The sequence below is a fragment of the Pithys albifrons genome, chromosome Z, assembly GCF_047495875.1.
Source record: "Pithys albifrons albifrons isolate INPA30051 chromosome Z, PitAlb_v1, whole genome shotgun sequence".
Lineage (NCBI taxonomy): Eukaryota > Metazoa > Chordata > Aves > Passeriformes > Thamnophilidae > Pithys > Pithys albifrons.
Genome location: NC_092497.1, coordinates 1,402,577 through 1,425,529, shown reverse-complemented (window position 1 = coordinate 1,425,529; position 22,953 = coordinate 1,402,577). Strand labels below are relative to the sequence as shown.

Below are 22,953 nucleotides of genomic sequence, written 5' to 3'. Positions count from 1 at the left end.
TAGATAAGGAATATTTTGACAGGGACAGAGGATGAGGAGGAGCAAAGGCAGAAGTCTTTGCTACTGTTTTAGTCCTATGGAGGGGTGTGTGCTGCCTCTGACAGGGACTCTTATCTCATGTAGACATCCACATCACAGCGAGCTGCAAGTTGCTCTTGTTGCAGTGGGCCTGAAGGACCTCAGTGAGCAGCACAAAGACCTCCTTTCATCCAAACATCAGGTCCATTCTGTCAAATGATTCATAACTTGAACTCCTCTGAGAGGCCAGGCAGCTTCCTCAGAGGTACACCTCCCAAACTGGCCAAGAACAGCCTCACACAAAGTGACCCAAGAAATATGGGTGATACTATCAGAGGAAGCTCAGAAATGAGTTGCTGTTGTCATGCAGCACAGTCAGATGTAGCTACTCCCCTTCACAGAGGGCTGGGAGATTTGCTAGAGATTTCTAGACACTACCAGTTATTCCTCAGCCAGAAAAACAGTCTCTCCAAAAGCCCACACTGACTTCCCAAATGTAACAATTCTCAGGATGATTCACTTTTAAAATAAACAAACAGAGAACACCAAGCCCTTTTTTTTTTCCTATTATATTTATTGATCTTTTGGGAGGCACAATGGTTAATTTCAGCTTTTGCTCATTTTCTTTTCCCTTGTGAAACAGCAGGGTACAGGTTAATGGTCATCAACCTACAAACGTTATTTCAGAAGGTCCCTGATTACATTTTCACACTTCCTGGTAATAAAAGAGGCACATGTGCCAGGCAGCATCAGTGGCTGAAACAAGAATGGTTTTAGCAATACTTGCTTAAAAAGCTGCACTGACTGCTATTTTAAGGCAGGTTTGGTGAAAGTTTCACAGGCAATTTCCTCAGGAAATGAAAATAATTTTGCCTACAGAAATGCATTAACTTTGATTGAAAAGAGGCTTTTAGAAAATACTTCATCAGTGTGAAATTACATCGATGTTCCACTTCCTTTACCTAAAACGACATCAGTGAATCTTTTTTCGTTCATTATTCTGACTTCTCAGCTGTTCCTTTACCTTGCAGAAAAGGCAGGTAGCGATGCTCTACTGTCACAGAAGGCAGGGGTTTCTCAGGGCATTGGTAATCCTGGCCAGGCTGCAGTCCCCAGGACGGCTCAGGCTGTGCTCTCGATGAGAACAGCAATCCCTTGTCCACCACCAATGCAAGCCGACCCAACCGCGTACTTCCCACCACGACGCCTGCACACAAAAACCAACACTGAAATCACTCACTTTTATGAAACCACAGCAGCTCCTGTCCTGATTGGGATCAGGGCTCTGCAGAGGGACCTGGATAGACTTGAGAGATGGGCTGATTTCAATGGGATGGAGTTCAACAAGGCCAAGTGCAGGTCCTGCCCTTTGGCCACCCCAACCCCTGCAGCGCTCCAGGCTGGGCACAGAGTGGCTGGAGAGCAGCCAGGCAGAGGGACCTGGGGGGACTGAGGGACAGGAAGCTCAACAGGAGCCACCAGTGTGCCCAGGTGGCCAAGAAGGCCAAGGGGATCCTGGCCTGGATCCAAACTAGCGTGGCCAGCAGGCCCAGGGCAGTGACCCTTCCCCTGGACTCTGCCTTGGGGAGGCCACACCTTGAGTGTTGTGTTCAGTTCTGGGCCCCTCAGGTCAGGAAAGAGATTGAGGGGCTGGAGCGGGGCCAGAGAAGAGCAACGAGGCTGGAGAAGGGACTGGAGCACAAGTGCTGTGGGGAGAGGCTGAGGGAGCTGGGGGTGTTCAGCCTGGAGAAGAGGAGGCTCAGAGGTGACCTCAGCACTGTCTGGAACTGCCTGAAGGGAAGTTCTGGCCAGCTGGGGGTTGGTCTCTTCTCCCAGGCACTCAGCAATAGGACAAGGGGGCACGATGGGCTCAAGCTCTGCCAGGGGAAATTGAAGTTGGAGAGCAGAAAAAACTTCTTTGCAGAGAGAGTGCTCAGGGATTGGAATGGGCTGCCCAGAGAGGGGGTGGGTTCCCCATCCCTGGAGGTTTTTCAGCTGAGCTTGGCCATGGCACTGAGTGCCATGATCTGGTAAAGGGACTGGAGTTGGACCAAGGGTTGGACTTGATGATCTCGGAGGTCTTTTCCAACCCAATCCATTCTAGGATTCTGTGATTCTATGATTTTATGAAAGGAAATTAGCTATCAGCTGGGTGTTACCAAAGATGGAATGTGGATGTTGTTCTTTTTCTAGAAAAATATCACGAAGCCTCAACTGATGTTGAAATATTTTCCGCAGAAAATCAGTGACATTGAAGCTCATCAACCCCCCTGCCATGGGCAGGGACACCTTTCACTATCTCAGATTGCTCCAACCCCCATCCAGCCTGGCCTTGGACACTTCCATGATAATTTTAAAAATACCTGAACACTGCCAAGGTAATTTTTAAAACCTAAGTTTCCTACAGTCACACTCCAAGAAACAATTTTCTACAAGGTGAAAATTATCTGAGGCTTTATGGTTGAACACTCAGACAGAGTTGCAAGTATGAGTGAAGCCATAACAGCAACCTCTGCCCTGAGGGGGAAAAATAAAGAAAAATTAAGATTAAAATCATGCTAAGCATATAAAGCAAGCCAAAAGAGTCAGAATTTCTGTAAATGAACTAAAGGAGAAAGAAAGTGACGGCATAGTCATTTAAAGTACTCCCTTCAAGGGCTGGCAAGGGCTTTTGGATAAGGGATGGAGGGACAGGACACAGGGAATGGCTTCCCAGTGCCAGAGGGCAGGTTAGATGGGATATTGGGAAGGAATTGTTGGCTGTGAGGGTGGGCAGGCCCTGGCACAGGTTGGGCAGAGAAACTGTGGCTGCCCCTGGATCCCTGGAAGTATCCAAGGCCAGGCTGGACAGGGCTTGGAGCAACCTGGGATAGTGGGAGGTGTCCCTGCCCATGGCAGGGGGTGGAACAAGATGGGCTTTAAGGTCCCTTCCAACCCAAACTAGTCTGGGATTCTATGAAATGCACCATGTTAAGAAAAGAACAGGCTTTGCTCAAAGAACATTTCAAAACAGGAAACCTTCCCATGACACCTGTGAGCTTGGATCAGACCTAGAGGAAGCAAAAAACTTCTGTAATGACAACAGAATGGAATACAAGGCAAGTGCAGGAGCTGGACTGGAGCACAAAGGTGACAAATTCATACAGAAAGTGGTACGTTGCAGTGAGGAGAGTTTTAAGCTGATAAATTGGAAGAGTTTAGTCACACTGCATCCATGCTAAAAATCTCTTGCAGTGCATTCACCACCAGCAGCTATGGGCTATGTGCATACCTTAACTCATGGACCAGGTGAGCTGTGATCCGTGACCCCGAGGCAGCCAAAGGATGACCTATGGCAATGGCCCCTCCGTTGACATTGGTTTTCTCAGGGTCAAGGCCCAGAACTTTTTCAACAGCCAGATACTGAGGTGCAAATGCCTCATTTACCTAAAGCACCAGAAAAGAAAATGATTTTTACACAAGCTTTCAGCAGTGCACACAAGATCAAATGAGGTGAACTTCTTCACCAGGTCACTTTGAGAAAAATATTATTTTGAGAAAAATATTAGACACTGTTCAAAAAAGTGTACTTAAGTCAACATAGAAACTGTCCATCCAACCCAATTAAATTAAAATACAAAGCAAGTATGAGGCATGCATTATAACAAAAGGTGCTGTGTTTTCTGATGCCCTGTGCCCACAAGGAGCCTGTTTCTCTGACAAAAAGAGGCCCTGCTCAGCAGTGGAGAAGTGTGACTAACTAAAAACAAGAACAGTTCAGCCAACTGAGTGAAACCTCACGTCACATGAGGGTATTTTTATTCCATGGAATGCCATCACGCCAATTTCGTTTCCCACGTGCCTGAGATTTTTGTCATGACTGAGCGACTGTGCAGCAGAAATCGGATGGACAGAGGTCAGGCTGGCCCCTGACACTCCTGAACACCTACACGGATGAGTGGAATGTTTCTGCTAAAAAGATCAGGGGTAAAATCACTGCTCATGTGGAAACTCCTCACCTCTACCAAATCCATATCCTTCAGGGTCAATCCTGCTTTCTTCAGAACCTCAGTAATTGCGGGTACAGGGCCTGTTTGGAAATTATATGCAGTTAGTTAAATTAAAAAATATCAATAAATAAAGTCCTCTAAGCATGTTATACATGGAATAGCTTCATAAAACCTCACCAATTCCCTCCCACTGAGTCTCTGTACATCCAATGAATTCTGGATATGCCACTCACTTGTTATATTAAGTGGTAACAGAACTCTTAAATCTCAAAACTACTTGGTCACCTTCTCAACACAGGGAAAGTTAAGAGGGTCACTACTGTTGCACTGCTGTGTTGGTAAACACACACAGAGCTTTCAAGTCAAGAGAAGTCCCCAGACAAATAAAACAACGTCACCACAATTTTGAGGCATCTTCTTTTCCCAGTACTCTTGGATCAGTTTATTCTCTCCTCACAACTTGCAGTCTCAAGGTAAAAAAAAAAAGGAAAAAACCAGACTGCTGCAGAGTTGTTGGTCAGGGGTATTGTTGTTTGAGTGTTCTTAATATATCTGAAAATCTTCTAGTAAAAACCCTAACATTTAATTGGTTTATTCTGAACAATCAAATGTTCACTCAGACTCAGGTCTAACCCAGCTGAAGACAGTAAAGATTTTTTTTTTTCAGACTAGTACTGAGTTTGTCAATAAAACTGTGCTCTGGAAGAAAGTTGACATCTATGACCTATTATACTCCACTAAGGAAAATTAATTTCAAAGCACAGCTACCTAAGACACATTTAAAGAGAATTTGAAAGGGTTAATTGGTTATGTGGTTGTAGGAGAAAGATAACGAGATGTTAGATGGTAACTGATCATTATACAAAAAACCACAATTCTAAAACATTAAAAATTCTAAATCTAGCTCACTACCAAAAAAAAAAAGTGTTGAAAATGCCTAGCTCAAAGAATAAAAATTATAAAAATAGGTAAATTACGAGAGAGACAAAAAAATTAAATAAGAAAGGGTCCAGTTCAGAGCTCACTGGAGTATTAGAGAGCCTCAGGCAGCTCAATACCAGACTCTAAATGCATCTCCTTAGGGAGGGAATTTAGTATGCTTATTAATGCCTGAGAGTAATGGGAGGGTCTCATGTGGACAATACAAAGAACAATAATGACAGCCAAGTAAACTTTCCCTCCTCCTCTCTATTAAATAATGAATTCTCTCATCAAACATTGTGGGGCATCACTATCACTATCACTGTCTGAAAGGGCAGTTCTGCAGACTGAGCTTCTGTGCTCAGATCTGTTGCTGTCATGTCTGAATCTCATCTGGTCTCTCTGAGTCGCTGGGGACAAGCTGTGGTGTGAAGGAGTTGGGGTACTCACTGTTTCTCCATATGATTTATGAAGCTTTTAAACAAGCTAGAAGGGTTGCCTGACCTAGAAAGAATGGGCTGGTTTAGGAAGCACAATGATAGCACGAAGCCTGGAGAAATCAACCCTCCCTCCACATTTGCTTTGAAGGCTGTGTCAGTCAGAGAGTCTGATCAGGGAAAACAAATCTGACAATGCTTCATTTGCATTTCCACTGACACAAGGAACCAGTCAACAATGAAGCACAGAGAGGAAAAGCAATGCTGGGATACAATGCTGTCTACAAGCTACACAGGAGGTAAAAATCCAGGGGTGTCTGGGCTGCATTTGAGGAATTGTGTGTGTTACAAACTTCTGGATGAGGAAACATAAAATATAGGATTGAAACAACCAAGAAAGTATTTGGTTTGCCTAATAATACCTGAATAGATGTGTTTTCTGGAATCCAAACTTATCTTGAGCCACTGAGTAACTGCTCAAAGGTTACACATAGCCAAGACTGCTCCAGCAACAGGTGAGGAAGACAACTCAGTTACACATTTTATAATGGGATTTAAAGCTTATAGAAAACTGAATTTCAGGAGAAAAATGGTTGGAAAACCCAAACATTGACAGGGTGTTTGTGCTCTCGACTTACTAACAGAGTAAATGGGAAGAAAAAAGGTACCTGGGGGAACTACAGATTAGTGTCATTACTGTAGGTCAGACAGTGCACAAACCCTTCCAGCCAAAGTGAGGAGGAAATCTGTCCCTCTGATGCAGTGAAATGGGCAGTAAGACACACAAACATCTTCAGAGCTGCCAGACTTGAGCACATTGCAGCCTCCTTTTCTTTCCTTTGGACGGCCCAAGACAAAGAGTATTTTAATGCTGCCTGATGCTAATAAAATAATGTGCTTTATTGCAACTTACCAATGCCCATGATGGAAGGGTCACAGCCAGCTGAGTGATATGCCACTATTCTTGCCAGAGGAGTAAGACTGTGCTTTTTAAGTGCTGATTCACTGGCAAGGATGACTGCACCAGCTCCATCACACACACCCTTGAAGGAAGAGAGAAAAGCACTCTTAGTGAGAAAATACAAAGAAATAAAATATCCCCACACTCATTAAACTAAACTTTTAAAAAAGCCTTGAGTGCAAGATGCTACAGTTAACATTTAATAGACAATTTTTATTCAAAACACCAAATGACAATATTTCACTATCCTGAGGACTGGGAAAGAAAGTTAACTATAGTGAAGTAAAATACATTTTTGACTCTTAAAGTCTCCCTTGCACTGGAAACATGATTCTGCAGACTTGCAAGAACACTATTAATAATGGGTAATGTATGTGACATTAATTATAAAAGATACTTTGGACACCCATACTTACTGTGGCTATGATGATCTATTTTAGGCAGGAATTCAGACTGTATGATCACAAAGATCTGACCCAGAGAACATTAATCAATTAATTAAGATAATGACTGTAAGAGGACAGTCCATAATGACATGCTGCTAAGCACTCAGTCTACTCTGGGGAAGAGCAAGATGTGGTTGGGACAGCAGAGGACAGGAATTGTGGTACAAAGATGAGCAGCAGCAGTTTGCCCACTAATACAATGCCTGGTCTGTAAAGCAAATATTCATTGTCCCCAAAACAAAGTAGAATGGCTAATTCCACAGAGCCACTGCAGGCACCAACTGCACAATTCAAGGATGAGGAAAAGGACCAACACCTCACTAAAAGATCAGTGACAAACCATAGAATCAAACTTTAAGACTTGGAGCAGACTGAAGGATCCCTCACCATTCTGGGGTTGAAGAGTCAACCAGGAGCATTGAGCTGCAGAATTACAAGCCATTTTCCTCAGGAGACACCCCTGACAGCCAAAGGTGTCTCAGTGAGACATAAAAACAGTGGCAATAAATCTGGATGACCCTAGAGGTGACAGTGTCACATCCCAGGGCTCTGACGTACTCACTGAGGCATTGCCAGCTGTGACTGTCCCATCCTTTTTGAAGACACATGGGAGCTTTGCCAACTGCTCCATAGTGGTCTGGGGTTTGGGGTGCTCATCCTTTTGCATGCTTTCCTTCCCCTTTTTAGTTTTCACTTCAACTGGTGCCATCTCAGCATTAAAGTAGCCAGCTTCATTAGCTGCAACCACAAAAATAAAAGGACTCTGATAAAAACATCAAGACAATTGAGCAGCACAACCAATAGTCATATTTTCATATTCACACAACTTTTGCTCTCTTTTAACCAACAGTTTGGGGACAGCAATGTGTACACTTTGCTTTGCTTAAATAAGCTGTTTGGTGTTTTACTGTTCTGTTTTTGCTTTTTTTTTTTTTAAGAAGTTGGACAAAAACTGTACAAGTACACTCAAACTTCCCCAAAGAGAGTTTCAAATATTCAATTTTATTTCAGCTTTAAATAACACTTTTCCTTTTTTTTTTCTTTTTAAACCACTAGATTTATTTTTGGTACACATCCCCCTGTATTGCTGCTTTATTCTACAGCTCTGCCATTTATGAGAAGGCCAACGTGTATATCTGAGAGAGGAACGTGGTAAAAACTCCTAAGCCATATTTTACTCTATTGTTAAAATATTGTATATATCAATTAAAATCTTGTCCAAGGTGCTCTTCCACTGGTATCACAGTCAAAGAAGGACCTCAGAATGGGATTCAGCAAACTGAGATGTTCATAAAAGCATCTGGCCTTATCACCTAATATAAGATTAGAAAGGGATTTTAAACTTAGCATGGAATTTGTCATATCTGATGTTGTTTAGCTACCTCTGGCCTTCTCAATAAACTCCTCATAATGTTTTTCTTTCCTGACTTTCTCTTTACTGTGGGATAAGACAAACTGGTCCTAAATAAAAAGAGCAAGCCAAAATACTAGAAAACAAGAAAGACTGACAGTTTCTGGTAAAGGCTCAAGGATCAGCGAGAGTCAGCTAACAAGACCAGCAGAAAAGGTTATAAATGATGGAGAAAAGTTACAGAAAGCACTCCTACACCCATTGGAAAAAACACTAACTCTTCCTTCAAGAGTGCAGCTGATAAAACACAGTTGTTAGAATCTAAAAGCACACTTAGATCTTTGCTCCCTTGTTTGCCTTTGGGATGAAATTTATAAGCTCCAGGACAACCATTGCAACTGCCTGTTGGTCTGAACTTCACAGTAATCCAATTCTAGAGTGGCTGGGGTTGGAAAGGACCTCAAAGATCATCTGGTTCCACACCCTGCCATGGGCAGGGACACCTTCCACTAGCCCAGGCTGATCCAAGCCTTGCCCAGCCTGGCCTTGGACACTTCCAGGGATCCAGGAGCAGCCACAGCTTCTCTGCCCAACCTGTGCCAGGGTCTCCCCACCCTCCCAGCCAACAATTCCTTCCCAATATCCCATCACACTCTGCCCTCTGGCACTGGGAAGCCATTCCCTGTGTCCTGTCCCTCCATGCCTTGTCCCCAGTCCCTCTCCAGCTCTCCTGGAGCCCCTTTAGGCACTGGCAGGGGCTCTCAGGTGTTCCTGGAGCCTTCTCCAGGTGAGCCCCCCCAGCTCTCCCAGCCTGGCTCCAGCCCAGAGGGGCTCCAGCCCTGGAGCATCTCCGGGGCCCCCTCTGGACTCACTCCAGTGTCTCCATGTCCTTCTAATGCTGGAGACCCCAGAGTTGAATGCCTCAGAATTATAGCTCTGTCCATGTAAACTACCCAGAGAACAGTTTAAAACACAGTTCTTGAACAAATATTCCCCCCTGCTCTAACTGTTCAAGGGTTTCAGGACAGTACCGGATTCACAAAAGGAAGAAAAACTATTTAGACCAATGACAGCACATGCTGGCACACAAGAAGGATGTGGGTCACTGTGGATGAGGATTGTTCTGCAGTGGAGAGGAGAAAGGAGGGCAGTCAGGCATGCCTGGTGATGCCTATGGAGTTTTTGATTTTTTCCATTTTTATAAATTTTAGAAGTACTTGTAACTGTAATAAAAAAGCAAATTTAGTGTGCTAATATTTCTAGCAGCTTAAGTTCATTGTTTATGCATCCTAACCCCTACCACATATCAGTAGCTCAAATTCTTTTAGCTGTCTAGACTTCTTTTCAAACTAGAAGGCTGAAGAATATCAAAAGGCCTGCAGAACAAGACATAAACATGAGCCAAAACCCTTGGGTCTAAGAACACTGGAAAACCTCCAAGAGCCCTTTGTGTACTGAGGAAGACAAAAATGAAGAACAGAGGGTCCCACGGACCCCAGACTCAAATCCTGATGGGGTGTGACCAGGGGCTGGATCCAGAGATGTGTGAACTGGGGATTGGGTGGACACTACTATAAAAACCATGGAAATAAGTGTTCAGGGGAGGCATGTCATCATGTGTTCTTAAAAGCCCTAAGCTTAGACATTAAAGAATGTACCTTTTGATCTTAGCCCACACTAACATGGCTCAGAGTCCTGTTTTTGGGGTCTCCCATGGCATCACTGGGACAAAGCTGCATCCCACCAAAGGCACACCAACAAGCCACACTCCTGAACATGAATCCTGTTCAGGTCAGTGACATGTGACAGGCTGTTAAAACGCACCATATGACACCACTTTCTTCTTTGAACAGCTATGGAAAGTCCATGAGGAAGGCACAGGAAGCCAGCAGAAAGGGGGTTCCTTCCTTAAACTGTTGATGGGCACAACACCTGACTCAGCAAGTCAAACCTCTTAGGAGTGGGCTTGTATCACATCATCAACTACAGCACACAAATCAAAGGACAAATTACACCAAGAGCTACACAAAACCTGAAAATGCTTTGAATCAATGCCAAAAACTGCCTAGATCTGAAACTAGTGTCATGTAAACACTTCCATCCCTACATTTACTAACCAGCTTTGCACCTCTGTTGCGTTTTCAGTGCGTATCCATCACATTCCTGTCGTGAGATGCTGTATTTTGCAGCCAGATTTTCAGCTGTCACTGCCATAGGTATTTTAACATGTGTATCTGTTAGAGCTTCCCACAATGTGTCTTCCAACTGCAAAGAACATTGAGAGAAGAAAGTTAGAAAACACAGCAATATTAACATTTATTATTGACAGTCTCTTAACAGTTCAGCAGCCTCTTGGAAAATAATGGCTGGTTGTAGAATTAATTCAGGTTACCCACAGGTAGTTTATTTATTAGAATGAACACACTGCAAAGCATTGTGCAAGTTCTGGTGTGCTTTTTTAGTTAATCTACATTGTGCTCTTATGGTTCTTTCCATTGACATGTGGCCTCAAGAGGCTTGGGAAAAGCTTATGATTTTTTGTATTTTAGCATATTTCACTTCTGTATGAATTATTTATTAGAGACCTATGAAAAAAACACACCTGTCTGGTTACCAAGAACACAAGGTGAGGAACAGCAAAAAAGCACAGCAGCCTACTGATTGTTTAGCTCTTTCTCTACAGGTAAAATGAACTTAAAAGAGCCAAAGTTTTATGTAGGTAAAACATGTCAAGTGAGAAAACATCCAAGTCTAAGTTCATTCAATCTGACAAAGGCAAGCCCAGTCAGTTCAGGTGGGTTTTGTTATCTCACTGCCAGCAGTAAAGTTCTGCAAGATAAATCACTCATTCAGCTGTGTCTGTATAATTCAATTATCTCCATGATAAGAACCCAGGAGCACCTGCTCAGTGTATCAGCAACTTTATGTTGTCTGTGGGAACTGAGGCTTAGGCACAGTGCCACGCAAGAACAGAGCCAAGCCTTATTCATATTCACCATCTTTGTAAGGGAAAAACAGCATAGGAAAAAATCCCAAAGGTCTGAAACACCAAAACACTCTACTTTTGCATTTTGATGTCAGTTATGACCCACTAAGTGGCAATACTCAGAGCACATTATCCATTTAACCTGCTGCACATTTCCCACAGTATTCACTAAGGATTTCTCTTCAGAAGAAAACGTAAAAATAACTTACCTGTCAATGGATTTAACTTCCAAGTTTCCACTTCTGAAATGGGGAGATCTTAGAGCTTGGAGGTATGCATGTTCTTTATCAGTCTGCTTACATATTGCCAGCATTAATAGCCTTGCCTAAACTGTGCATGTCTCCACTTCACAGCCTCTGACAGGTTTTTACATACAGTACTTCCATGGGATGTACCAAGTGAACTAAATTTTGTGTCTAAGAGTTCACTGAAGTTTAATATGGAACAGAAATTCAATTATGGTTAGGAAAAGCCAGAAAATATGGCTTAACAAAATTGCCTGAACCTATTTTTTGATAATATATTAATACTGGTTAAATGCTTTGAACAACCACATATGGACCTCAGTTTAATTTGCAAGGATTTAGTGTCTACAGGGCTGATACTTTACCTTGCTGTGTAAACATTATTTTGCTCAGAGAATAAAAAAAGAGTCTACAAAAAAAATACCAGACCTTGAGTTCTGCTCCCAATCTGGTTCCAAATCGAACATTTCGAACTGCATAAGGAGCCTGGCTCATACTTTCAGCTCCACCACACAGAACAACTTCTGACTCATTAAGGCAAATTTCCTGTTAACAGAAAAACAAAACAGATCCAGGATTCAGTTTGATGTTTGAGTAAGTAAATAACAACTGTAAAAAAAAAAAGCTTGTCAACTATGAAGCCACAAAATGAGAATTAATTCAAACTTAGTCATGAGTCATGAAAGGTTTATTAAGGTTGGGGTCTGTCTCTTTCATGGCATGTTCCTTCTTTCTCCTTTCAGCAAGGGTGATTATATCCATGAAGGAAGAAGAGAATATGGGTGTGCACACATGACAGCACAGAGGAACAAAGGCATTAAGCCTCTGTGATTAGGCTCACAGATGGATGAGCTGGGTGTTTTTAAGCTCCCAATCTTCTCAAAAGGAACACAAATTAAACCTCAAAGCCTGATACAAGACCTTATGATTCCAAAAAAGTGGTAAATAATTTTAGGAGACATGAGCTAGGTAAGCTGCCAAAAGAAGTACCCAAAACACACTAATTCATCACTGGCAAACCACACAGAATGTACAAATTCTAATCTTTAAACACCATAAAACCACTCAGAAATTGTGCTTCCTTGAAATGATTCACTGAATTGGACTGTTAAGGTTGTTTGTGTACTGGAATGGAAGCAGATGGAATTATCCCAAAGAAGTTGTGGCTGCCCCATCCCTGGAAGTGACTGATTTTAGTAATACATGCTGAGATGCCTCCTATAGTTACCAAAGTTTGTGAACTTTTAAGCAGCTCACCATAGAAGCTGCAGCTTTGTTGTGTGCCAGAGAAATATGGAAACATTGGCTGCATTGATGAAATGCCATCTTTGGAAAGGGTTACACAACCTTTACTTTCAATAAAGGTGGTCGAATTCTCCAGTAGTTTTTTTCAGTGTGGACAAGTTTTTTTCAGTATGGCCTTTGCAGAAAGCACTAGAAAAATCAGTCATTATTGTAAACATATAACCTTAACTCTGCATTGTCTTTACCATTTTTTTCCCTCTGGTCAAGAAAATAATCTCTGGTCAAGAAAAACAACAAAAAAAAAACCCAAACCCAACAATCTGATTGCTGAAGAATTCCTAAAATGAATGTATAAACAAATTAAACAAAACCCCCTGTACCACTGTACCATCTTACTCAGTGGTTTTGGCCAACCACTCAAAAAGGAGTTGATTTTCCTCTATTTTAAAAGAAGTGACATTATAAATTATCTAACCCATGATAGGTTTGGATCTTTGAACAAAACCACTTAAAAAGCACAAGTTGCTGCTTATATACCTAACCAGGTGGGAATATAAAATGATCAAGAGATCAAAGCCTCCTGCTGTGGTTCTGAAGCCCAGTAATTCCAATCCAGAGAAACAGGATCACAAGATAGAACTATTGCACAGCTGAGCTCTATTTCACCAGCTAACACTTGTTGCATGCTTTATATTAAACTAAAACCAGCTACAATGCTGGTTTTAAAGATCAACCACAAAACGTGGCACTGTGGAGGCTGAACTCCTGCAAAAAACCAATCAGGATAAAAGGAATTCTCTTCCAGTGGTAGGCAAAAACCCATGTTAGGACTCATCCCAAACACAGTGGACATGTTTCTACACACATCTATTCTCTGATGTTAACAGCCACAACTAACACAGAAATACAGAGCTTTGTACCTGACATCCATTGGCAATGGACTGGAAACCAGAGCCACAGAGTCTGTTGACAGTGAGGGCTGGAACAGAGACAGGAACTCCCAGCCTTAAACCAACGTGCCTCGCAATGTAAATCGCATCTGGGGAGCTCTGCAGACAGAACAGACAGCAGGTTTTGCCACACTCTGATTTATTTCAAACCTACAGTCTTGATGGAAAGTCAGAATGGGATTTTATCAGTGGTGGGAGACAGAGTATGGTCAGCAGAAATATTACCAGTCATAGACAGAACTTCTACTCACTTCAGAAAAAGAGACACCATCCTACGTGATCTAAAAGTGTCAGTGTCTTAAGGTGCATTTTAAATAAAGTGTGTGTTGTAAAATCAGGCCAAAAGTGGGACTACAGAGAGTAAGACTTGAGTCAGCACCTTAGTCAGTCTTGTTTTCCCTCATACCTTATTTTCAAACAGCCTAAACACAGCAGGGCAATATAAGGACAGATCCTGACTGGTGAGCAGCAACCACTTTAAGGTAAATTAATATTGCTCAGACTAACAAGGGAAGACCCCCCAAAACTAGAGAGAACACTAATGCTCTTGGGATTCATGCCCTAAGCTAGAATGTATTATAAAGACAAAGTTCTGTGTACAATGCTACATACCAATGCAAGTTCAGGAAAAAAAATTGGTGAAACCACTTCTGCTGAAGAAGAGGAGTTTAAAATGGTCATATATTCATAGTTACTTAAACTCATTCAAATAATACCTAAATGGAATCCAGGACTAAAATAAAATTTAAAAAGAAATTCTATTGGGATGGGGAAAGTAGGATGCAAAGGAAAAGAAATGTACTTTCAACATGAAAAAAAAACTTTATTGGGAGAGTAAAAGCATTATAGCAATTATTTGCTAGCTCAGAGAGTTCTTACAAAATTAAAAAGCTGAACAGAAGAAGCTGAGATGGTAGCTATAGAACACAGGGTAATCTCAAGCCACTTTTCTGGCTAAAAAATCCTTAAGAAGGAATACTGCATGTTTCTTGTTTCTTCCCTTATCATGAAAGGTCTGTTACTTTCTTATTCTGCATCCTTGAAACAGAGTGCAAAAGAAAAGTCCCTGCACTTAATAATGGTGAAGTCAGAATACAAAAAAAAAAAGAAACACACCAGAAATGTTGTTTGCTCTTTCCTAAAACAGACACTCATGAAGGTATGTGGAAAACTGCAGTTTTGCAATTTGGTGCCCTGCATACAACACCATCCTTCTCACAAGCTCTTTGGAAAAGGCAAGGTTGTCCAAATGTCTCTGCCAATCAAGGCATGAAAAACCTTCTAGCCTTGATTGAAGGCTAGGAAGTGAAGGCTTGATTTCCTTCTAGGAATGTCATATTCACTCAAAAAAAAATCCTACAGAAAACTCAAGGGAAATAGACTCAAATCAATCAGAGTCTCCAGAAAAAAACATACTTACATAATTCAGTGAAAAGCCACTGATTGCTGAGCTACACAGGCCGAGCCATTAAGACAGGAAAAATGTACCAGGGAATAGCAACTAACCAGTTAATGAATATATATTTTAGGAGATCAGCTTGCCCTAGTTTAAACTACCTTTGGAAGCAAAAAAAGAAGGCTAAGCCTTGCCCCAAACCAGCAGGGTATGTCCCTCAAACACCAACAGGGACCTCGACACTGAAAGGAAGTTCTGGCCAGCTGGGGATTGGTCTCTTCTCCCAGGCACTCAGCAATAGGACAAGGGGGCACGATGGGCTCAAGCTCTGCCAGGGGAAATTGAAGTTGGAGAGCAGGAAGAAATTCTTTGCAGAGAGAGTGCTCAGGCATTGGAATGGGCTGCCCAGAGAGGGGGTGGATTCCCCATCCCTGGAGGTTTTTCAGCTGAGCTTGGCCGTGGCACTGAGTGCCATGATCTGGTAAAGGGACTGGAGTTGGCCCAAGGGTTGGACTTGATGATCTCGGAGGTCTTTTCCAACCCAATCCATTCTAGGATTCTGTGATCCTACAAATGCTGCCCACCCACTCCACTCCCACCCCTTCACATCACTCTTGGCTGCAAACTCATCCATAAGACCACACGGGGGGAGGTGACTGAAATACCCTCCTCCCAGCAGATTTCCCAGGCTGCCAACCTGCATGACATTGCCCACGACGACGCTGTCGATGATCTCGGGGGACACCTTGCCCGCAGCCAGCGCGGCGCGCGCGGCACGTTCCGCCAGGTCGGTGGCCGACAGGTCCTTCAGCAAACCCCCGTAGGTGCCGAAGGGAGTGCGTTTTGCTGCCACGATGAACACACCTGAAACACAGGCAGGAGTCACCCAGAGGGATGGGGGCTCATGAACAGCATCACCAAGGCAGCCTCAAGTGGGTAATGTCTTTAATTTGCAAGGTATTTGTAGATACAGGCAACATAAAACCTGTCTTGGTTTTGTTTTGGCTTCCCAGCCCCTCCTTCTTCCTCCACTTCTCAAAGTTGGGGAAAGAAAAGGATAAAAAACCTTGAAACTGAAGTAAGTGAGAATATATATGTATTTTCCTAATGCTTACAATTATATATACATAATCTGCACCCAGCATAGGAAAACTTCCAAAGGAAAAGGAAAGGGAAGGGGGAAACAGGGACAACAAAGGGACAAAACAGAACACACAAGTACTACCAGACACCCCCACCCACCCCCCAAGCAAACCAGTACAACACAGTCCTACCAATGACTCTCAAAAGGAGACCAGCTCTTTCTCATACTCTCCCTCTCACGCCCTCTCTCTGATCTCCCACGTGGCTCCAATAAGGGACCAAAAGCAGCAAACTCCCTGCTCCCAATCCTTGCCAGAACAAGAAGACCAGACACTTCCTATCTCCCTCTCTGATATCCTCCCTTGTCACATGAGAGGGGAAAAAACAGGTGGGGAATACCTGGGAGATGAGCCTTTCCCTAGTTACACCTGGTTACCAGGGAAGGCCTGGATCAAAACCATCACAAACCCACACAGTTCGAGATTAATGATGCAATGGTGGCTTAGATGGGGATGACATGAAAAATTTCCTTGGGAGGGGAAGAGGAGGGGCAGGCACTGATCTCTGCTCTGTAGTGACCAGTGACAGGACTCCAGGCAAGACCTGATGTTGTATCAGGCAGGGTTAAGTTGGGTATCAGAAAAAGGTCCTTCCCACAGAGGGTGGTGGGCACTGAACAGGCTCCCCAGGGCAGTGGGCACAGCCCCAAGGCTGCCAGAGCTCCAGGAGCATTTGGATGATCCTCTCAGGCACATGGTGTGACTCTTGGGAATGGTCCTGTGCAGGGCTACGGGTTGGACTCAATGATCCTTGTGGGTCCTTCCAACTCAGCATGTTCTGTGATGCTCTGAATTAATGGTCAGGAAAAAAAGTAGGGAAGGCTCCAGAATTACCCCCTGCCCACAAAGAGGTTTGTCAAAAACAGGAAGTTTGGATACTGGGAGAGCAAAGGAGGCTGACACACCCATCAGACATTAGTGTACTGAAAGCATGAAGGTAATGTCAAAGGAGTTCCATAGTGGACACCTGTGAAACAATCAGATGAGGAATGGTGCTTTTAACAAAAAAAGAAGTCATTCCCTCACCCTAGAAAAAGCAGCAGATTTTTGGTTTACATTCTGAAACTGTTTCCACAAAGAAAAAGAAGACAAAAAAGCAAAACAAAACAGAAAAAAAACCCCTTTTTATCTGCATTTTAATTCTGATTCTTTTAGCTAAGTAGGAAAAAAAGTCCCTAATCAAAAAATTAATATTTCTGCCAGAATTATGTAAGTCATCTAAACAACTTTAGCATCAACCTTTCAGGTTCTGAGATGAAAATCCAGTTTTCAACAGGCAGGAGAGTTTGGGCAAGCACATGTATACAAATGCACTGGGACATGGAGTAGTCGACATGAATTCCAGCTTGGGAGAAGCCAACTCTGAACCAAAGCAAACATCCTCTGGGTGCCTGTCACAGTCCCTTCCTCCTTCCACGTGCACAAAAACAAGTGGGAGGCAGGTTGTGAACTTTTCCCCAGTTAACAACAGCGCTCACATTCCCTGTTTCCAACAGCTGCCATGAACACCCAGCTATTTTAAGTAACACTGCAAGGACGTAGACAGATGTAAGAATGAAGGGAAATGAAAATGCCTGTTCATTAAGCTGCTCATGAACACTGATTTCAGGCTGTCTATCCGTATTACTTGGCTGTTTGGCCAGAGAGAGGGGGTTCCTCCATCTCTCATGTATTTGGATCCCAGCTGCATGATTGCTAGAAAAGGACTTTCCAAACTCCTGAAGGTCAAGGCTGCCCCACTGAGAAGGATTTGAACATAGTGCTGGGACCTGAAATATGCAGGGATTATGCTCAGAATCATACCATAGAATGGTTTGGGTTGGAAGGGACCTAACAGCTCATCTTGTTCCACCCCCTGCCATTGCAGGGACACCTTCCACTATCCCAGGTTGCTCCAAGTCCTGTCCAACCTGGCCTTGGACTCTTCCAGGGATCCAGGGGCAGACACGGCTTCTCTGCCCAGCCTGTGCCAGGACTTCACCACCTTCACAGTAAAGAATTTCTCCCCAAAATCCAATCTAGCCCTGCCCTCCTAAGCATGTCTTCCCTGCAGCAAAACAAGCCTTGACATCCATCATTCACCACCCCTCCTGCCCCTCTGTCTCCTCTGAACTGTGCCCACAATAACTGATCACAAAGCTTTGCTGCAGACCACCTCAGGAACCTGACCAAACCAAAAGAACTTGTTCTCCTCCTCCCTTTAGTTCAGGGTGTCTGTTTATCCACATTATCTGCTCAATCACATACACTGTGGCATTGCCTCATGGACAGTCCAGGGGTGAGGATGGAACTTTGCCCTCAAACATTCCTTTCACAACAACAGCACCTCTCTCTCTTTCATGCAGGCTGCTCCCAACAGCACCGTGGGGCCAACAAACCAGGGCAGGTCACACAACCAAGGCAGCTGCAGAGTAACCCACAGCCAGCATAAAACAAGGGGCTGATTTTCTCTTTGATCAGTCCTGTGTCCAACTTCACCTTTTGGTTGCTCAATAAAACAGTAATTCAAGACCAAGAGAGATGGCTGGACTGAACCAGTAACAGAAGATGATGAAGAGCAATAGCACCATCTGTTATGCTGAATTAAACTGGACACAGAGCCATTCCCTATGGGTATATAACTCCAGAGCTTGCTGGATTTTGCTTGATTGGAGAGACATCTACAATCACTACTCCTTCCACAGAATTTCAAGAGGGGCACCAAGGAATAGCTGAAGTCCTGGGTGAGAAAGGACTCTGTTCTTTTTAGTGCTCTAAGTCTCCATTAATTAGTACTGTCCCACATTATCATGGCAAGACTTCCTGAGTCTCTGCAGTTTTCCAAGGTGATAAACAGAACAGTACCAAATGCACAGAGACCTGGAAACTTTTGTTTCTAGAAAGCAAAGGTCACTTTGAATCCTTACCAAATATTATGTTCAAGACATCTTTTAACCTGGCTTTGTTAACCACTTGCTGCCAAATGGGGATCTGAAACATTCTCTAACCCTCAAACACTTCTCAAATGTGCTTGGCATGAAAACAATTATTCACCAGATCCTATTTGGAAAGTCTAAAAAAAATCAAAAACAAACAAAAAAATTAAGAAGCAAGAACAGTGTATGAAAATATTGTGGTTAAAGATGAAAGATCTTGCAACAGGCACAGAAAACTAACATCAGACAAGTACAGGCAAGGTGCTCTCTGTATTATCTAGCTCAATAGAGCCATCAGAATTACTGCAAGAATTACCTGACAGGTTTCAGCACTGAAAGCCCACACCATGACTGACATGTATGTTATTATTTAGGTACGGTCTGTCAAGTAGCAAAATGCTGTCAGATTTCAAAAGCCCTTTTGCAAAAAATTTCAATTTTGTTTTCAAACCAGAGCACGTATGAAGGGGCATATCCACCTCATTTTTAAGAGACACAAAATTTAAACCATGTAGAGTACAAATTAGTTCTTCACACCAAACACTTTCAGGAGCTGTTGGGAGTTAAAAGCTTTATCCTGCACTGTCAGTGCTAACACAGGCAGGGTCTGGATGTGACAACAGAGACCTTAAGTCACTGACATTTGAAGTGTCACTTCCAGTGACTTCTAGTCACTGCATGAAAACAGAGAATCACAAGATTATGGAGTAATTGACATTGGAAAAGACCTCCAAGACCACTGAGACTTAACTGTTCCTCAGCTCTGACAAGGCCACCATCAACTCATGTCCCCAGGTGCCACATCCACATGGTTTTTACATTCCTCCAGGGATGGGGACTCCACCATGGCCCTGGGCAGCTGTGCCAGGGTTGGATCACTCTTTCCATGAAGAAATTTTCCCTAATATCCAATCCAAATGGCCAGTTACTGGACAGACATATGCACCCTTTGCTATAGGTTTGTAGCATAAGTGGCTTGAGGGCCACAGAAAGTCAAACACCATATCCAAGCAGTGCTGAAAACAGAGGCAGTGACTGACACGATACATCCCCTCCCCACCCTCTGACCTCCTTCCCCACCCTCTGCACCCCCTGCCCACAGAGACACCCATTCCCACCTTCTGCACCCCTTCCCAAACTCTGGATCCCTCTTCCCACTCTTTGCACCCCCTGCCCACCCTCTGACCCCCATTCACAATCTTTGATCCCTTCCCCCACTCTCTGCAACCCCTGCCCACACTGTGATCCCCATTCCCACTCTGACCCCCATTCCCAGTCTTTTGACTCCCTTCCCACCCTCTGCACCCACCCCCTTCATACCTTTTCCCACCTTCTGCACCCCTTTTTTCCATCCTCTACACCCCTTTTGCACCCTCTGCACCCCTTCCCCATCTTCTGCACCTTCTCCCACCTTCTGCACCCCTAACCAATCTGTGACACCCACTCCCACCCTCGGTACTCTTTTTTCCACCCCCTGCACCCCATCCCCACCCTCTACATCCCTTTTCCACCTTCTGCAGCCCCTCCCCACACTCTGTACCCCATTCCCACCCTCTGCAGCCCTTTCCCATCTTCTGCAGCCACTTCCTAATCTTTGAGCCCCATTCCCACCCACTGCACTCCTTTTCCATCCTCTGCACCCCCTCCTGATCTGCAACCCCCCCATTCCCACCCCCTGCACCCCCTCCCCAATCTGACCCCCATACCCACCCCCTGCACCCCCTCCCCGATCTGTGATCCCCATTCCCTGCACCCCCTCCCCACGCAGTGACCCCCATTCCCACCCCCCGCACCCCCTCCCCACGCAGTGACCCCACGCTGCCCCGTGTCTCTCTGGCAGTCCCCCGTTATTTCCGGCGCTGACACGGCCCGGCGGAGCCGGCGGGGGAGGATTGGCAGCAGCGCGGGCGCTCCGGTTCGCAGTGCCCGAAGGCAGCACGGCCTGCCTGGGGCCCTACGGTCGGCTGTCCCCGCTACAGCCCCCCGGGAGGCGCCGCGACCCTCACCCCTCAGTAACGCCATGACCGCTCCGCTCCGCGTCGCGCCAATCCCGCCCCTGCCGCGCCCCTTCCGCGCCAATCCCTCGCACCCGCCCCGCCCCTCCCGTGCCAATCCCGCCCCTTCCGCGCCAATCCCGCCCCTCCCGCACCAATCCCGCGCCCCCGCCCCGCCCCTCCCGCGCCAATCCCGCCCCTTCCGCACCAATCCCGCCCCTTCCGCGCCAATCCCGCCCCTCCCGCACCAATCCCGCGTGCCCGCCCCGCCCCTCCCGCGCCAATCCCGCCCCTTCCGCGCCAATCCCGCCCCTCCCGCGCCAATATCGCGCGCCCTCCCGCGCCTCTTCCGCGCCATTCCCGCGCACCCGACCCGCCCCTCCCGCGCCAATCCCGCCCCTCCCGCACCAATCCCGCGCGCCCGCCCCAATCCCGCCCCTTCCGCACCAATCCCGCCCCTCCCGCGCCAATCCCGCCCCTCCCGCGCCAATGTCGCGCGCGCTCCCGCGCCTCTTCCGCGCCATTCCCGCGCACCCGACCCACCCCTCCCGCGCCAATCCCGCCCCTTCCGCGCCAATCCCGCGCGCCCACCCCGCCGCTCTCGTGCTAATTCCGCGCACCCGACCCGCCCCTCCCGCGCCAATCCCGCCACCCCGTCCCGCGCACTCGCCGCGCCGGGTACGGGGCAGGAATTTGTTCTTGTGTTAATTCTTAGTTTTTCAATTTGTTGTCTTGTTTATACAGAATGTAACTTTTATTTTCACATCTATCTATCTATCTATCCATCCATCTATCCATCCATCTATCTATCTATCCATCTATCTATCTATCTATCTATCTATCTATCTATCTATCTATCTATCTATCTATCTATCTATCCATCTATCTATCTATCTACCTACCTATCTATCTATATCTATATCTATCTATCTATATCTATCTATATATCTATCTATCTATCTATCTCTATTTTAAATTTTGCTTCAGTTCTATTTTTGCATGGGGACTTTAGGCCACGACTTGTTCCATATGTTAATCCATCCATAGTTTTAATTTACTGTCTTGTTTATTCTGAATGTAATTTTTATTTTAATAGCTATCTAGCTATTTATTTTAAATTTTGCTTCTCTTCAGTTCTATTTTCCCGTCGGGGCTTTAGGCTGCAACTTGTGCCTTGTGTTAACCCATCCATAGTTTTAATTTATTGTCTTGTTTACTCTGAATGTAATTTTTATTTTAATTATCTGTCTATCATCTATCTACCTGGTTATTTTAAGTTCCACTTCAGTTTTTCTGTGGGTGCTTTGGGGAATTGGCAGTGGAGGAAGCAGAGGGGCCGGCAGGAATCCTCCCCCACAGCTATCCCCAAAGGCCTTGCAGTTAATTACAGTTAATTGCAGTCAGTAACAGAAGCATTGAGGTTGGAAGAGCCCTCCAAGATCGGAGGATCTCCTGTGCCCGATGCCCACCTTGAGAACTGAGTGCCATGTCCTGTCCTTCCTTGGACACCTTCAGGGGTGGGGACTCCAAACCTCCCTGGGCAGCCCCTTTTAGGGATTAAGAACCCTGGAACTCAACCCCAGTTTATGGTGCACAGAGTTGGACTTGGACAGGGATTTGACACTGATTTACAACTTCAAAGGATCTGGACCTACACTGGGAAGTTGGAATCACCACATGGAGGAGAGTCTTTCCTGAAAAGCACAAAGTGAGAGGAGCAGCTTTTGGGACAGATGGATATTGGGAAGTGATTCATAGAGACCCACTTAGAAAGTATTAACATTTTAATTCACAGAATCCCAGAATTATTGAGGTTGGAAAAGAACTACAAGGTCATCAAGTCCAGCCTGTGACTGATCAAAGCCCAGAGCATGTCCAGTCCACGTCCAGTCCTTCCTTGGACACTTCCAGGGGTGGGGACTCCACCACCTCACTGGGCAGCCCTTTCCAATGCCTG

The 22,953-nt window shown here is 44.9% G+C and overlaps 1 protein-coding gene across 2 annotated transcripts; it reads right to left on the bottom strand.

The window, feature by feature from the left end:
* Positions 1-560: 560 nt before the first annotated feature.
* Positions 561-21,081, bottom strand: ACAA2 (acetyl-CoA acyltransferase 2). 2 transcript variants are annotated; one of them, XM_071581326.1, is made up of 10 exons: positions 21,009-21,081; positions 15,643-15,809; positions 13,520-13,648; positions 11,784-11,900; positions 10,241-10,388; positions 7,335-7,510; positions 6,279-6,408; positions 4,017-4,087; positions 3,290-3,444; positions 561-1,225 (listed from the first exon to the last, which is right to left on the bottom strand). In XM_071581326.1, exons 1-10 carry the CDS (start codon positions 21,022-21,024, stop codon positions 1,141-1,143), a joined length of 1,194 nt encoding a protein of 397 aa, XP_071437427.1. In that variant the 5' UTR covers positions 21,025-21,081; the 3' UTR covers positions 561-1,140. The 2 variants fall into 2 exon arrangements, with proteins under 2 accessions (XP_071437427.1, XP_071437426.1); XM_071581325.1 differs by lacking the exon at positions 21,009-21,081 and adding an exon at positions 18,994-19,139.
* Positions 21,082-22,953: the final 1,872 nt, after the last annotated feature.

Excerpts from the sequence above, each read along its gene's own strand:
- ACAA2 (XM_071581325.1), bottom strand. The coding sequence starts at position 19,066 with ATGTTTCAGATCCCCATTTGGCAGCAAGTGGTTAACAAAGCCAGGTTA. Across the intron at positions 11,901-13,519 it reads CCATTGCCAATGGATGTCAG|GAAATTTGCCTTAATGAGTC; the intron begins GTACAAAGCTCT and ends TTCTGTTAACAG. Across the intron at positions 1,226-3,289 it reads CACCTGGTCCATGAGTTAAG|GCGTCGTGGTGGGAAGTACG; the intron begins GTATGCACATAG and ends TTTTGTGTGCAG.